Source organism: Humulus lupulus, chromosome X, assembly GCF_963169125.1.
Source record: "Humulus lupulus chromosome X, drHumLupu1.1, whole genome shotgun sequence".
NCBI classification, from domain to species: domain Eukaryota; kingdom Viridiplantae; phylum Streptophyta; class Magnoliopsida; order Rosales; family Cannabaceae; genus Humulus; species Humulus lupulus.
Genome location: NC_084802.1, coordinates 192,120,343 through 192,135,775, shown reverse-complemented (window position 1 = coordinate 192,135,775; position 15,433 = coordinate 192,120,343). Strand labels below are relative to the sequence as shown.

Sequence of the window (15,433 nt, the reverse complement as noted above, 5' to 3'; positions counted from 1 at the left end):
AAACTTGAGCCTTATTCTTTTTGAACTTATTCGAACCAAGCTTAACAAGAGGTCTCCTAAGCTTAGGTCCGATCGGACCTACTGCTTTTATATCTTGAACCAAAATTCATACCTCCCTTTCACTTTCTTGGTCTTGGCACCAATTTAATTATATGGGTCTTTAAACTGAGGTCTGAGCCAAGCAACCCCCAGTCTAAATACTCTCTTCGATTGGGCATATTTGGCTTGACCCTCTGTCCCATTCCTTAACTAATGTATTAGGCCATTACTAAGCCAGATCACCCTACTAACTCATGCCACGTGTCCATTTCACCGCCACGTCATTCTTTTCAAATTTTTGGGATAACATTTGCCCCCCAAGTTTATTATATGATTTATTCACGTAATAAACTTTTTCTTCAGCTGACGCCATTATGAAAAATAATAACTGTTCATCTTCATGCAGCAGACTCACGATCACTGCGAAAATCCACCCAAGATCGTGGGGAGAAAAATTGTCCCAGAATATCAAAGGTCCAAAAGTAAATGAAAAACCCACTTTTTTCCCTTCAAATATCCCCACTTTACATTCTCTTCTTCACACATACAAAAAAAAATATATTCTAAAAACCCTTCATCTTCTCCCTTGGCCGAAACCCTCTCAAGGACTCCCTCCTCTTGCCGACTTTACAATCTTCAAGGGGAGCTCCTCATCTTCAAGCATCCTCCAAGCAAAATCAAAGCTCTCCAACCTTGGGTAAGTCTTCTTCTCCATGCCTCTTAGATTGCTACATTTTCTTTTCTAAAAAAAAATGCCATGGCCGAATATGCTTGTCCCTTGGATGTTCTTGAAGTTCTTGAATATGTCTTGTTCAATGTGTTTGCTTATTGCCTTGATGAGGTTTGTGGCATGGGTAACCCGAATTTTCCCTTAAGCTTTTAGGAATTTCAAGACATTTTTGGTATTTTGACATAAACATGAATATGGGTTTTGAGGGTTTTGATGGTGTAATGGGTTTTTAAGAACATGAAGAAAACCTTTCATTTATATGTTTTGATCTTGTTTTTTGTTTATGTAAATGATGGAATGTGTTTAGACTAGGGATTTTTAGGGCTTTGCCCATTTGGTTTGGATTCGGGGTAGGCAAAGTATGCCATTTAGGGACCATTTTGTACATGGTTTTTGCCCAGAAATTCTGGGCATAAGCGTGTGGTCCGATCGGACCACACTTTGTCCTCATGGTGAACCCATGTTCGATCGGGGATGATGAACCATGGTTCAAGCTTGAGGCGTGTATCTCTTCTGAACGAGATGAGACAACCACTTCCGATCGGGCCTTGAAAAGTTTCAGATAAGTGTGTGGTCCGATCGGACCACACGCTCCTTCCTTTGCTTTTAAGTGCCCAAGTCTTTAACAGTCAATTCCGAACCTCCCTAGACACCCATGCCCGATCGAACCTGACTTGTTGCTGCTGGTGGCTAGGAGTTTTGGAGGCACGAGGCACACCAGGCGGATTCTCAGACCCTGGGTGCACATCTTCTCCTCGGGCACGCTACGCCCGATCGGACGTCCTAGGGACTTCGCGTGAGGCTCGTGCGGTGGCGAGGCAGGACGTCTCCTGGCCAGACTGTGTCTGATCGGACCAGTTTTATTTTGTTCTGGGCGTGTGTGGATATATGGTTCCTCCCATCTGCTCTGAACACCCCTTTGGTAATGAGTATCCAACACATTTTGGCAGTCGATCGACTGCAATATGCTAAGTTATCCCCTAGAGTAAGCACACGGTCCGATCAGACCATTTTCAATTTTCCTTGGTTTATACACCTTTGTGGTCATGTCCACTTAGTGCCTCTAGGCATCCGATCGGAGGTATAAAACCATTCCTTTGAGCCTAAAATGTGGTCCGATCGGACCACACCTAACTCCTTAGACCTTGGCTTCTTTTCCTTCCAAATGTATAACCAACCTCTGTATGTTACTACACACATAAGGAACTTAGCCTTATAGGAAAACCCCAAAAATGCCTCCTTCTATAAGCTTTAATAAGTTCAATACTTTAAGTACTTTTAGGCACTTTTGAGCATTAAAATTATATTTTCCATATGTGTTATATTTTTATAACTTGGACAAAATTTTCCAAGTATATAAATAATTCTTATTTTTGATGAATTTTTTCTGTATGGTTACTCACCTCCCCATTTTTTATTCATTTTTGTAGATGAATCGCTCTGACTATAGGGGAGGTGACAATCATACGAACTCCGAATCATCCGCCCCGCAAACAATCGAGACTCCCTTGAATAGCGATTCCTCACCAGGCTCGTCTACTGGTTACACTCCAGAGGATCGTCTTCGCCGCTTCAAGCAGATCCTCACTCGCTCAGCCTTATATCTTCTTCACGAGGAACAATTTCTTCGACAGGCTTCTCAGTCGACGATGAGGGTGAAGCAATCTAACAGGCTCCCTCAGGAACACGATCCGCAGGTTGCCCGCAGAGCAGTACAGAAGGTGGCAAAGCGCAATCAAACCTGCACTACCACAGCTTCAAGAAAGCCTTCTCTGAAATTTGCTACTGCGATCCAGGATTTGGCTGTTCACAAGCCACGTGATGAGGGAGAAGAAGAACCCTCCTGGTTCGTTGCCGAAGCCTCAAAACTTAATCCCGCTCTATTCCAGAAACACATTGAAGCTTTAGGCTTGAGTGGGGCAAACGTGACGTGTCCGGGTTCGCATCAAAGAGCCAATAGGCCCGGTGGAAGGTACTGTGCCTGGTCCAGGCACCATGTACAATCTGGAGCAACACTCCCGCTGCACATCTATTTCCGGTCCGTAGCAGACTACTTCAACATCTCCCCATTTCAGATCACGCCGAATGGGATACAGGCACTCTCTGCGCTGTATATTCTTTATTTTCTGAATGGTTGGGACGAGCCCACCCCTCATGAGGTGCATTACCTGTTTGATCTTCGGACCAACCCTTCTCACAACAACTCAGGTTTCTTCCATTTCTATCACAGGCATAGGGGGGTTACATATCTCAATGGCATCTCCCATAAGTCAAACGCCGGGAAATATCATAAGGAATACTTCCTCACATTGGATATTGAGGCCAACAACTTGGCTTTTACGCGCTCGGGTCCGTTTGAGCGACCATTGCCTACTGAAGGGATGTTTAGGCGGGCCAAGAAATTGGCTAACATGAGTCTTAAAGAGAAGGATGTAAAAAAGTTGGTCACGCTGGACCTTCTTCAGATGGTGAGTCTGGTGCCATGTGAGCAGGATCTGGTGGTGGAAAGTACCACCGGGGAGAACGACACGCCTGGTCAGTCTACCGAGGGCACAGAGCAAATGACTGATCGGCATTCTCCTGGGCCTTCTCCGCTTTCCCGTAGACCTGGCGACTTAGTCATTAGAGAGCCTGATCCTCAGCGTAGATCTACTATTCCCGCTCAACCTGGGAAAGGAAAAGCTATCCAGGTTGAAGGGGAACTTAGCTCATCCTCGGACGACGAGGATGAGTTCCTTGATCAGATCTTCAACGCAGGTAACACATGCTTAGTGAAAATAGGCATATTTTTTATAATTGGTAATTAGAGAGTATCACAATTGTAGTATACACTTGCATATGTTTCATTATGTTTATTTCTCTAACAATCTTGTTTTTTCATCCTTGGCAGATTCAGACATGTTCAGAGATTGCGTTGCTTCAAAGAGGAAAACTGGTGATGGAAGTGGCTCTATGCCTCCACAGAAGATTCAGAAGGTAGTACCGCCAAGTCAAGGGAGGCAACCTGGGGGACCGACTACACTTCCGCCATTGACCCCCTCTTCCCTTCCTCCTTCTGCGAGCCTAACTCCTACTCACCAGGGTAGTTCGAGTGAGCTCTTTCGTGCTGTTAGCGACCTGGGCAAGGGGCTTCTTGAGGATATTGGCCGTGATGCATCGACGCTTCAAAGCCTAGACTCCTACCCTCGACTTAGTGTCGAAGTTGTCTTGAAGAGAGGACTCGCTCAATTGATGAAGGTAAGCATTTTTCCTCGAGATACTTTGTTATTAGTATTTTTACTTGTATTAACTTTTTGTCTTCCATGCAGTCACTTGTCACCATTGGTCATGCTCAGCTTCGAGCCGTAGATTACAAGGAGCTGATCAAGGTGCAGGACGATCAACTGGTGGAGGCCAGGTCCAAGCTGGAGCAAGCAGAGAGAACTATAGCTGAACGGGACGAGTCTCTCAAAAAGCAGGCTCAAAACAATGCTTCCTTGACAACTCAATTGGAGAAGCAATCCCTTGATATTAAAGAGTTAGTTCGAGACAATGAGAGGTTGATTAGCGAGAACGAAGAGCTGAAGCAAGAAAAAGAGCTTGACTTGATTCGCTTTGAGGAGGCCAGTTTTGACTGCTTCTATAAGGTCTGGAAGCTGAACAAGCCTCTTAATCTTGATTGTTTCCCCAAGGAGGCCCAAGCAGAGGATCTTGCCAGATGTGAAGCAAGAACCGCTGAAGAAGCTGCCAACCCTCCCGCACTCGCCCCAACCTGCTCTGCTATATCATTTCGAGCGAGAGGAGCAGCTGATGCAGAGGAGGGAGTCGATCAACCCTCTAGAGGAGCTCGCCTGTGACTCCCTCTCATAGTTCATCACAGTCTACTTTACTTTGTATTTTGTTGCTCGAACTAGTGAGCTATTTTGACATTTAGCACTTTACTCTTTCCTTGCTGACAATTTCAAACTTCTAAGTTTTTATTGTGCATAGCAAAGTTTTTGGATGCCTTTAATTTCACATGAGAATTTAGTTTTTTAACTTAGAAATTTTTACCATTCCATAAGTTCACACCAAATATACTTCCTCATGCTCTTATTGCTCCAACTTTTTATGAGCGTAAATGTCTTGTTACACGAATATCAGTTTTTAACTTAGAATTTGAAAAATTCTAAGTTACTTAAGCTTTGTAAAACAAGTTAGCTTAACGGCTATTTAGAATTTGAAAAATTCTAAGTTACTTAAGCTTTGTAAAACAAGTTAGCTTAACGGCTATTTTAGACTCCTAAACTTACAAGTCAGCCCAAAAACAAACATATTTGCTCGTGCTCTTATTGCCTGTGTTGAAATACATACCAGTATACCCTATGTGCCCCCCAAGTGATTGAGGGTGGATAAATCCTTGATCACTTACTACTTGATCGGATTTGTTCGAGTAGTTACTACTCGTGAAACACATGAAATATACGAAAATATATCAGTAGTTGACCACTACATAAATATTATCTAAACGTTGGTCCTCCATATTATGATACCGACCAGTTGAACACTGTCCAGTACATTAGTTTTTAAAAGACCTGTTTTGTTTAAATTATTATGACAGTTGAACACTGCCCAACAAAAATAATCAACACATATGCAAAGTTTGTAGCAAGGTACGACCACAATGCGTGTGGTCTCTTTTATTACTCGTAATAATAAATGACAAAACGTGTCTAACAACGAGTTCCAAACAAAATAACATTGTTCAAAATAATGCGACTGGGTAGCAAATAACCAGTTCACAAACAAAAAACTTAAATAACAAGTTAAGCACTTGATACAAAGCTACTACTCTGCAAGTAGTATTTATTGATAATATTTTCTCAAGTGCTCGCCATTCCAGTAGTTTCTGATCAGCTCCCCATTCAATCGAGCAAGCTTGTAAGTGCCGGGCGGTAAGACCTGTTCAATTTGATATGGTCCTTCCCAGTTCGGTCCTAGCACACCAGCTGCTGGGTCTCTAACAAACACCTTCCTTAGGACTAAATCTCCGACCTGGAACTTTCGATCTCGCACTCTGGAATTGAAGTAGCGTGCCACTTTTTGCTGATGAGCTGCTACTCTGAGGCTTGCCTCCTCTCTTCTCTCTTCGAGGAAGTCCAATGATTCTGCCAACAACTGATGGTTCTCCTCTTGGTTGTAAACGATCCTTCTATGAGAGGGTGGATCTATCTCCATAGGTAACATGGCTTCATACCCATATGCTAGAGAGAATGGGGTATGGCCAGTTGCCGTCCGAGCGGTAGTCCTATACGACCAAAGGACTTCTGGTAACTCATCTGCCCAAGCACCCTTAGCTTGTTCCAGGCGCTTCTTCAAAGTGTCCTTCAATGTTTTGTTCACTGCTTCAACCTGCCCATTGGCCTGAGGATGGGCCACCGAGGAGAAACTTTTGGTGATGCCATGCCGAGTGCAAAAATCGGTAAATATGTCGCTGTCAAACTGGGTGCCATTGTCAGACACTATCTTTTTAGGTAGACCATAGCGACATATTATATTTTTAACAACAAAGTCCAACACTTTCTTCGATGTAATCGTGGCTAATGGTTCGGCCTCAGTCCATTTAGTAAAATAATCTACTGCGACCACAGCGAATTGCACTCCTCCCTTTCCTTTGGGTAACTTCCCGATCAAATCAATGCCCCATACTGCAAAAGGCCACGGACTTTGCATTTGCCTCAAAAGATTTGGTGGTGCTCTGGGTACCTTAGAAAATCTTTGGCATTTGTCACACCTTTTCACATATTCCATAGAGTCTTCGTTCATAGTAGGCCAGAAAAATCCTTGCCTCAAGATCTTTTTAGATAGACTCTGCCCCCCAGCATGATCTCCACAAAACCCCTCATGCACTTCAGCTAATAAGCTCTTTGACTGGTCGGGGGTTATGCACCTGAGGAGAGGTAAGGAGTATCCTCTCCTATATAACACTCCATCCACCATGGTGTACCTAGCAGCTTGCCTCATAACTTTCCTTGCTTCATTACGACCATCTGGGAGCGTCCCATGTTCAAGGTAAGCAATGATGGGAGTCATCCAGGTGTCGACTATCGTAATCGGCATGGCCTCTTCTCTATCAATACTTGGCTCTGCCAAGTACTCTACTGGAACTATATTCAGTGTTTCGGCATCTTTCGCACTTGCAAGCTTTGCCAGAGCATCAGCATTGGAATTCTGCTCCCTTGGTACTAGCTTAATGGTATACTCCTCGAACTGGGCTAGTAAATCTTTAGTTTTGTTTAAGTATGCCACCATGCGTAGGCCCCTCGCCTGGTACTCCCCTAATACTTGATAAACCACCAATTGGGAATCACTGTTTATCTCCACCGACCGGGCACGTACATCTCTAGCCAGTCGCAAGCCTGCTAAGAGGGCCTCATACTCTGCTTCGTTATTAGAAGCATTGAATCCGAACCTCAGTGCACAATGAATTCGGTGCTTCTCTGGTGTGACTAGTATAATCCCAGCTCCTGAATGGTGCTCGTTTGACGATCCATCAACGAAAAGTTGCCAAGCAGGAACTTCTTCTTTTAACCCAGTAACACTCTCCTGTTGATTAGGGACCTCAACGATTCCGGTACACTCAGCGATGAAATCCGCCAAGGCTTGACCCTTAATAGCAGTCCTTGGTTGGTACTTGATTTCAAATTGGCCTAGCTCGACCGCCCATTTAAGTAGCCGACCAGACGACTCCAGTTTTTGCAAAACTTGGCGAAGAGGCTGGTCAGTGAGGACCTTGATGGGGTGTGCTTGGAAATACGGCCTCAACTTTCGTGATGCAAGTACCAAGCAGTAAGCCAACTTCTCAATCATGGGGTATCGGGACTCCGCTCCTATCAAACGCTTGCTAACGTAATACACTGGGTGCTGCACCTTATCCTCCTCACGTACTAAAGCAGCGCTAACAGCGTGTTCCGTGACTGCTAGATATACAAGTAGGTCCTCTCCATCAACTGGTTTAGAAAGAACAGGAGGTTGAGCCAAATGTTCCTTTATTGCCTGGAAAGCTTGTTCACACTCTGCGGTCCACTCGAACTTCTTGCCTCCTTTAAGCAGGTTAAAAAACGGGACGCACTTGTCCGTTGATTTTGAGACGAACCTGCTTAGAGCCGCAATCCGCCCAGTCAAGCTTTGCACCTCCTTTATTCTTGTGGGAGACTTCATCTCTATGAGAGCCTTGATCTTTTCAGGGTTTGCTTCTATTCCTCGGGAGTTGACAATAAACCCAAGGAATTTCCCAGAACCCACTCCAAACGAACATTTGAGGGGGTTTAATTTCATGTTATACTTCCTCAAGATTGCAAAGCAATCCTCTAAGTCTCCCACGTGCCCCCCAGCTTCTTTCGACTTCACCAGCATATCATCTACGTATACCTCCATGCTTTTGCCGATTAAGTCACGAAACATGCCATTCACCAGGCGCTGGTAGGTAGCTCCTGCATTCTTTAACCCGAAGGGCATCACTCTATAGCAATAGAGCCCTATATCCGTTCGGAAGCTGGTATGTTCTTCATCAGGAGGATGCATGCTGATTTGGTTGTATCCCGAATATGCGTCCATGAAGGACAAGGTCTCGTGACCAGAGGTTGCATCCACCAACTGGTCTATTCTCGGTAAAGGGAAACAATCCTTCGGGCATGCTTTGTTTAGATCAGTAAAATCTACACAAGTCCTCCACTTTCCATTGGGTTTAGGCACCAAGACTGGGTTTGAAACCCAAGCTGGGTAGTATGCCTCTCTAATAAACCCGTTCTCCTTCAACCGCTCTACTTCCTCCTTAAGAGCCTTTGCTCGATCCTTGTCAAGTAACCTCCTCTTCTGCTGTACCGCTGGATACCTTTCATCTACGTTGAGCACATGGCTGATCACAGTTGGTGAGATACCCACCATATCCTTGTGAGACCAGGCGAAGACATCCTGATTCCTTCGCAAGAACTCTATCAGCTGTGCTCTCACCTCAGCTTTCAATTTCTTCCCAATCTTGACCCCTCTTGTCGGGTCATTCTCATCTATAGGGACCTCCTCTAACTCCTCGGACGGTCCCACATCACTCTCATAATCCCCAAAGCGAGGATCAATATCTCTTTCCTCGCTTTGGGCAACGCCCTATTTGGTGACTTCATCACCTGATGGGGTCTTCTGCTCTTTCAAACTGGGAGTGCTCTCCTGGTCACACTCCTTCAACACCTCTTCATCGTTTACTACGACAAGACTCTGGTCTACGTCCATCTCATCCACTTCCCCTCCTTCAACACACACAATCATGTTGTTTTCCTTGGCACCTTTCTTTGCCTTAGCTATGGAGGCATTATAACACTCTCTAGCTTCCCTTTGGTCTCCTTGGACGTAGCCTACGCCAGCGCTGGTCGGGAACTTCATAGAAAGGTGCCAAATTGAAACTACCGCATGCAAGTTGGTGAGTAGTGGTCGACCAATAACCACATTGTAGGTAGACGGGCAGTCAACAATCAAAAATTCAGTCATCACGGTTTCATGCTTGGGAGCTTCCCCCGTGGTGACTGGTAACTTTATTGTTCCAGCTGGTGATAGTCCCTCTCCAGTAAACCCGTAAATGACGTGAGAGCATGGTTTCAAGTCATTGATGGATAGCTTCATTTTTTCAAAAGAGGACTTATAAATAATGTTTACGGAACTTCCCGTATCAACCAGACATCTTTTCACCTTCATGTTAGCTATTTGAACTGTCACTACGAGAGGGTCATTGTGAGGATACCTCACGTGTTTGGCATCCTCCTCAGTGAAGGTGAGGGACTCACTTTCATACCTTGGGTTCTTTGATGGTCTCTCCTCCATCGTCATAACCTCGGATGTGGACGCTGCCTCCAACTCATGACGAAGGGTGCGAGCATATCTTTCCCTCGCCTTGCTGCTATCACCCGCAAGATGTGGTCCTCCACATATTGTATCTAGTGTGAAGTCCACAGGTTCAGGTTGCAAAGGTGGGGACCGTTGTCGCTTGAACCCAGGATTATTGTTGCTTCCCTCTCCCTGGGTTTTCTCTGCCTTATATTTTTTTAGTTTCCCCGAACGGAGGAGAAACTCTATCTCATCCTTAAGGTGGTTACACTCGTTCGTGTCATGACCATAGTCTCCATGGAAACGACAGAACTTGTTCTTATCCCTCTTACTCATTTCCTTCTTGATTGGAGGGGGCCTTCGGTAAGGGACCTCCTGATGGCTGGCTAGATAGATCTCCGCTCGGGTTGCCGAAAAAGTAGTGTAGTTGGTGAATCGAGGTTCATACTTCGTAGGTTTGTCATTCGACCCAGACTTAGCTTTCTTCTCACTGCGGTGGTCAGACCCGTTATTCCCACGTTTCTTACTACCGCCTTGATCATTTCCGCTATCCTTTGGAGTATCCCCCGATCCACTTGGGTTGTTCAACCCGTTCTCTCCTTTCTCAATGGCATCGTCCAACTTCATGTACTTATCTGCACGGTCCAAGAACTGTTGTAAAGTTGAAATTGGATGGCGGTGAATGCTGTCCCACAAAGGACTTCGATAAATAATACCCGAGGAGATCGCAACCATCTTCCCTTCATCTCCAACAGCGGTAGCCCGATTGGCTTCTCTCATAAACCTCTGTATGTAGTTCTTGAGAGATTCATCTTTGCCTTGCCTAATATCCACCAAGTGGTTGGCATAAACTGGAGGGGTTCGGGCAGTGCTAAACTGCCTGCAGAACTCCTTCCTAAAGCTCTCCCAAGAGGTGATGGAGTCGGGTTTGAACTTCCAGTACCACTCTTGGGCAGTGTCTGACAAGGTGGTGGGGAAGACTCTACAGCGGTAATCGTCACTCACCCCAAGCAGCTCCATCTGATCTTCGAACTTTCCAACGTGTCTCACCGGGTCTGCCTTTTCTGTATAAACTGGCAATACCGGCGCCTTGTATTTCCTTGGTGGTTGGGCTGCTCTTATTCTAGCACAAAAAGGGCTACCATTTCTGTGGTCTACTGGATCAATAACTGGTTGTTTGGATAAACCTTGTACTGCCGCCGTCAAAGCATCAAGCTGGGCTTGGATGGCTGGGGCCACTGCTGGGGATGCACTTTCGAGACCGCTAGGTCGGGCACTCCTATCCAGCGTATCCACGTCAAGTATTTCTACTCGACTAGTAGGACGGATTGGCTCCTGCCCTTCGACCGGAGCGGTCCTCCTTCTGTCATCAATGATGTCCCTTAGGTCCTTCTGAGCAGTGTTCTTTCCCAACCGGTCGAACACCGTACTCCGAGTCTTTTCGGAGGGTCTATTAGGTGGAGCGTGCTCCTTGCCATTACGCTGGTTGGGATGTCGTGGTGGCTTCCCCGTTTGAGCTGGTTGATTATCTCCCCCTCGTCGGTTATTATTCTTCTCTTTCGACTGGTTGGTGTGGTAACTGTCACCTTCATCACGCCCATGTCCATCTTTGAAGTGTGAAGTTTCCTTGCCACGAGGGGCTTTGTTATGCCCCTGCTCAGAAGGTGTTTTCTTACTGCCAGACTTATGACTTCCTGACCTGGAAGTCTCTGATCTATGGCTCCTTGAGGGGGTCTTAGAATTCCCCCTTTGGGTAGAGGCAGTGCGTGATCGTACTCCCTCCTCCTCATGACCAGGCGGGTTACCACCACCTCTTGCTGGTCTATCAGCTTTCTTTTGACCAGCCTCTATGGTCCTTGCTTCTTGAGTGGGTATCACCCCAGGCATAGCTTGAGCATTGGCTCGGGTCAACTGCGCAGCTGCCTCCAGAGCAAGTGCAGCTTCGCGGTGTCGCCTGTCGGCCTCCTCCTGCTGTCGACGGATCTCCTCGCTCCTAGCGTCCATCTCTTGTCTCTGCTTGGCCATTTCCTCAGCAAAGGCCTCCTGCCTAGCATTGAACTGAGCCAACTCATCCTGGAACGCGCTCATGGTCTCCTGGAGCTCCTCAACTTCAGGAGCTACATCCTCAAGCACGACCCTAGGCTCATTCTCACGATCTTGAACGTTAGGATTTTCCGATCTAGCATGCTCCCTGGAGGTGCTTGCCCTCTTGGAGGCCGCGGTGGTGTTCTTAGGCGCCATATCGCTTTAGGGACTGTCTGTTTTCTCTTCAGGCTCTCAATGAAAGCACCAAAATGTTGACTGTGAATTTAGCCAACGACGTGAGAACGTCAACTACGACAACCTTCAAGAGAATTATAAACGACAACAGACAGTTTTTTATGAACGAAAGTAAATAACACGAGGTTTTTATAGTGGTTCAGCCCCGATGATCGGTAATAGCCTAATCCACTTAGAGATTTTATTACTGTATTCGCACTCAAGATCAGATGAACCGTGTCAACTGAGTTTCTTCAGTGTGAGATATTCTAGAACGCAAAAATGGGTTTATCTCAAGAACAACACACTTTCTCTCTCTAGAATACAGATTCACTCTTGATTTTGCCAAAAAGTCCTTTTACGATCGTCCCAAGTCCCTATTTATAGACCTGGGTTCTCAACTGATATCCCCTTTTCATAGGGATATTCTATTATTTACCTAATATTTATATTACAAAATAAACATTCAAAATATAACTGATCCCTAATTTCGAGTGAGGATTGAGTGATTCCCGGATGCTTGGACCGATTCTCACTGAAGTAGTTTTGGGCAGTTTGACGTAGCTTCTCATGCATGTTGGCTATTCTTCAAGCTTTACGTAGGTCAAAGGTGGCATACGCATGGCTATCCTTGGACCAAAGGCCAACTACACTCGAGGTATACTCCTCCATTGTGTCCGATCGGACACAATGGTTGTCTTCTTTGGCTTAAGGTGGTTCAAACCACCTTATTTGACTCCTTCAATCAAGGTCCAATATGACCTTACACTTTGCTCCTCGGACCAACATGGTCCGAGCCATCTTCTTCCTAGCATATCCTCGGACCAACATGGTCCAAGCGCTCCTGCAGGTGTCTTGCGCGATCGGGGGAGGTCATGTGCGATCGGGGGAGGTCTTACACGATCGGGCATAATGCCCCTTGGACCTAAATGGTCCAAGCTTCCTTTGCTTAACCAAGGTCCGATCGGACCTTGGTCCTCTCTCTTCGGACCTAGGTGGTCTGAGCCACCACCTCTCCTTGATCAAAATGGTCCAAGGTACTCATAAGTACCACGTCCGATCGGGCACACATCCTTCTCCTTGGGTCAACAAGGTTCGAACCTCTTCGCTCAACCAAATGCTCGATCGGGCATTAGGCTTTTCTCCTCGGACCAAGGTGGTCCGAGCCACCATCTACTTCTCCTTGACCTGAATGGTCCAAGGTACCTCCTATGTGTATGTTCGATCGGTCATAGTCATCCCTTTGGACCAAAATGGTCCAAAGTATCCACACGCATCATGTCCGTTCGGACACCACCATTTCTACTCCTCACTTCATTCAAGCCCAAGTTCACTTCTTCCATATCATACCCGATCGGCCACTATGTGGCTTTCCCCTTGAGTAAAACTTGAGCCTTATTCTTTTTGAACTTATTCGAACCAAGCTTAACAAGAGGTCTCCTAAGCTTAGGTCCGATCGGACCTACTGCTTTTATATCTTGAACCAAAATTCATACCTCCCTTTCACTTTCTTGGTCTTGGCACCAATTTAATTATATGGGTCTTTAAACTGAGGTCTGAGCCAAGCAACCCCCAGTCTAAATACTCTCTTCGATTGGGCATATTTGGCTTGACCCTCTGTCCCATTCCTTAACTAATGTATTAGGCCATTACTAAGCCAGATCACCCTACTAACTCATGCCACGTGTCCATTTCACCGCCACGTCATTCTTTTCAAATTTTTGGGATAACACCTATAAAAACTATTGTGTGAGTTACCAAGTTTTAACTAATTTAATACTTAGTAGTTTACATGCAATTGATTTCTCCAAAACAATTCACATAAACAATTAGGACAATCCTAAATAATCATGTTTCTAAAAGATGCATGATTAATGAAAAAAAATTTGTGGTGTTTCATGAATGTCATGTAATTGACTAATGCATGAACATGTTATCAATCAAACATTAATTAACATTTATTTAAATAAATACAATAAATGATGAACCAAGTACTATTGGGTATTTCTAAATTTACAACCTTTGAAAAAATAGAAATAAAATTTCAAAATAGCCTTTGACTTGTTTTCAAGACTCCAAGAATGATTCTCCTCTCTTTTAGGTTTTCTTTCTAATCTTTAGGAATTTGTTAGGCCAAGTAATTAATTAGAAACTAACTTTCCAATTAATTTATTTAAATAAACTAACTTTTAATTCAATAATTATTTTTTTCATCTTTTTTAATTTAGTTGAATTTCAATAATTAAATAATCAAATTCAAATAATTATTTAAACTTAAGATAAAATCTTAACCAACTAAAAGATATTTTATTTTTCTAATAAAAATAAAATAAGATAATTAAACTTTTAAATACAAATAATTTAAAAATTAAGGGTTTTTTTCAGTTGCAATCCTCATTCTTTACACTTTGTAACACTTAGGTCCCGAAAGTTGATTTTATATTAGTTAGGTCCCTAATCTTTTCAAATCGCATCATTTAGGTCCCTAAATGCTATTTTTATTTCTTTTTTCTTTCAAAATACATAAATAAAATATAAAAAATGGTGAATCAATCTTAAAGAAATTGAACCACTTAATTTATAAAAATACCAAACATGACATTGAAAAAATATATATTTTCATGACATTTGAAAAAAATATTTAATGGTTTTATAAATTAAATTGATTTTTCATTAAAAAAATTCTTACCTACAAACTTTTAATATTAATAACTAAACTATCACAAAATTATCAATATTTATAATGTACATATTTATTTTTTATTTTGTAAATTTTTTCTATAATGAAGGATCTGGATCTGGATCGGGCGGTCGACCTGGCCATGTATAGGATCTGGACTAGTAATGTTGATCTCGATACTAGCTTCCTAGGCTCTTTCGAGGTAGAACTCGTGGCCAAATGGCAGGCTCGGCTCGACGCGGAGGAGGCTGCTTGGGAGGAGGTAGAGAGGGCCAAGGAGGATGTTGAGAAGGCTAAGGAGGATGCTGAGAAGGCTAAGGAGGATGCTCCTCCCTCCTAAATCCCGACTCGGGGATGCGTCCCTTTAAACCTTTTGTAATAGTAATCTTCTGTTTTTTATGCCCCTGGGGCCAAGACAATTTATAGCTCGTGTAAGAGCTTTTTTTTTTATTTATGATATTTATATACCGTATCTTACTTTACTTTAATATTGCTTTACATTTCTTAAGTTGAAACATTTCAAGCAGTTTATATTAAAGAGTCCTTATGCCTGTTTATTCATACAAACACGTGGTGGATTTTAAGCCCGAGCTTTGATGCATTCATGCATATTTTACTCGACATATCCGTGTCCGATCTCATTGCTTGTCAAGGTCGGAACTTACTTTTACCATGCACTCAAAAGTACTTATATGGCGTGTAATATAGGTGGTTTAGTTATATCATGCTTTTCTAGTAACTTTTCCTCATCCTCGAGGTAGCTCCCCAAAGCTATGAGGTCGAAACTATCTTTTTGCAAGATACTCCAGCCTCAATCTCAACTTAACTCGAAGTAGGTTTATTCCAACTTTCTCTCGATTAATTTTAGTTGGTTTGGTTCCAAACCTGTTTAG

At 43.9% G+C, this 15,433-nt stretch overlaps 1 protein-coding gene across 1 annotated transcript; it reads left to right on the top strand.

The window, feature by feature from the left end:
* Positions 1–2,418: 2,418 nt before the first annotated feature.
* LOC133806553 (uncharacterized) lies at positions 2,419–4,605 on the top strand. The gene is made up of 4 exons (XM_062244642.1): positions 2,419–2,694; positions 2,845–3,526; positions 3,660–4,006; positions 4,078–4,605. The coding sequence occupies exons 1-4, from the start codon at positions 2,419–2,421 to the stop codon at positions 4,603–4,605; spliced, it is 1,833 nt and encodes a 610-aa protein (XP_062100626.1).
* Positions 4,606–15,433: the final 10,828 nt, after the last annotated feature.

Excerpts from the sequence above, each read along its gene's own strand:
- LOC133806553 (XM_062244642.1), top strand. The coding sequence starts at position 2,419 with ATGAGGGTGAAGCAATCTAACAGGCTCCCTCAGGAACACGATCCGCAG. Across the intron at positions 3,527-3,659 it reads TGATCAGATCTTCAACGCAG|ATTCAGACATGTTCAGAGAT; the intron begins GTAACACATGCT and ends CATCCTTGGCAG. Across the intron at positions 4,007-4,077 it reads GACTCGCTCAATTGATGAAG|TCACTTGTCACCATTGGTCA; the intron begins GTAAGCATTTTT and ends TCTTCCATGCAG.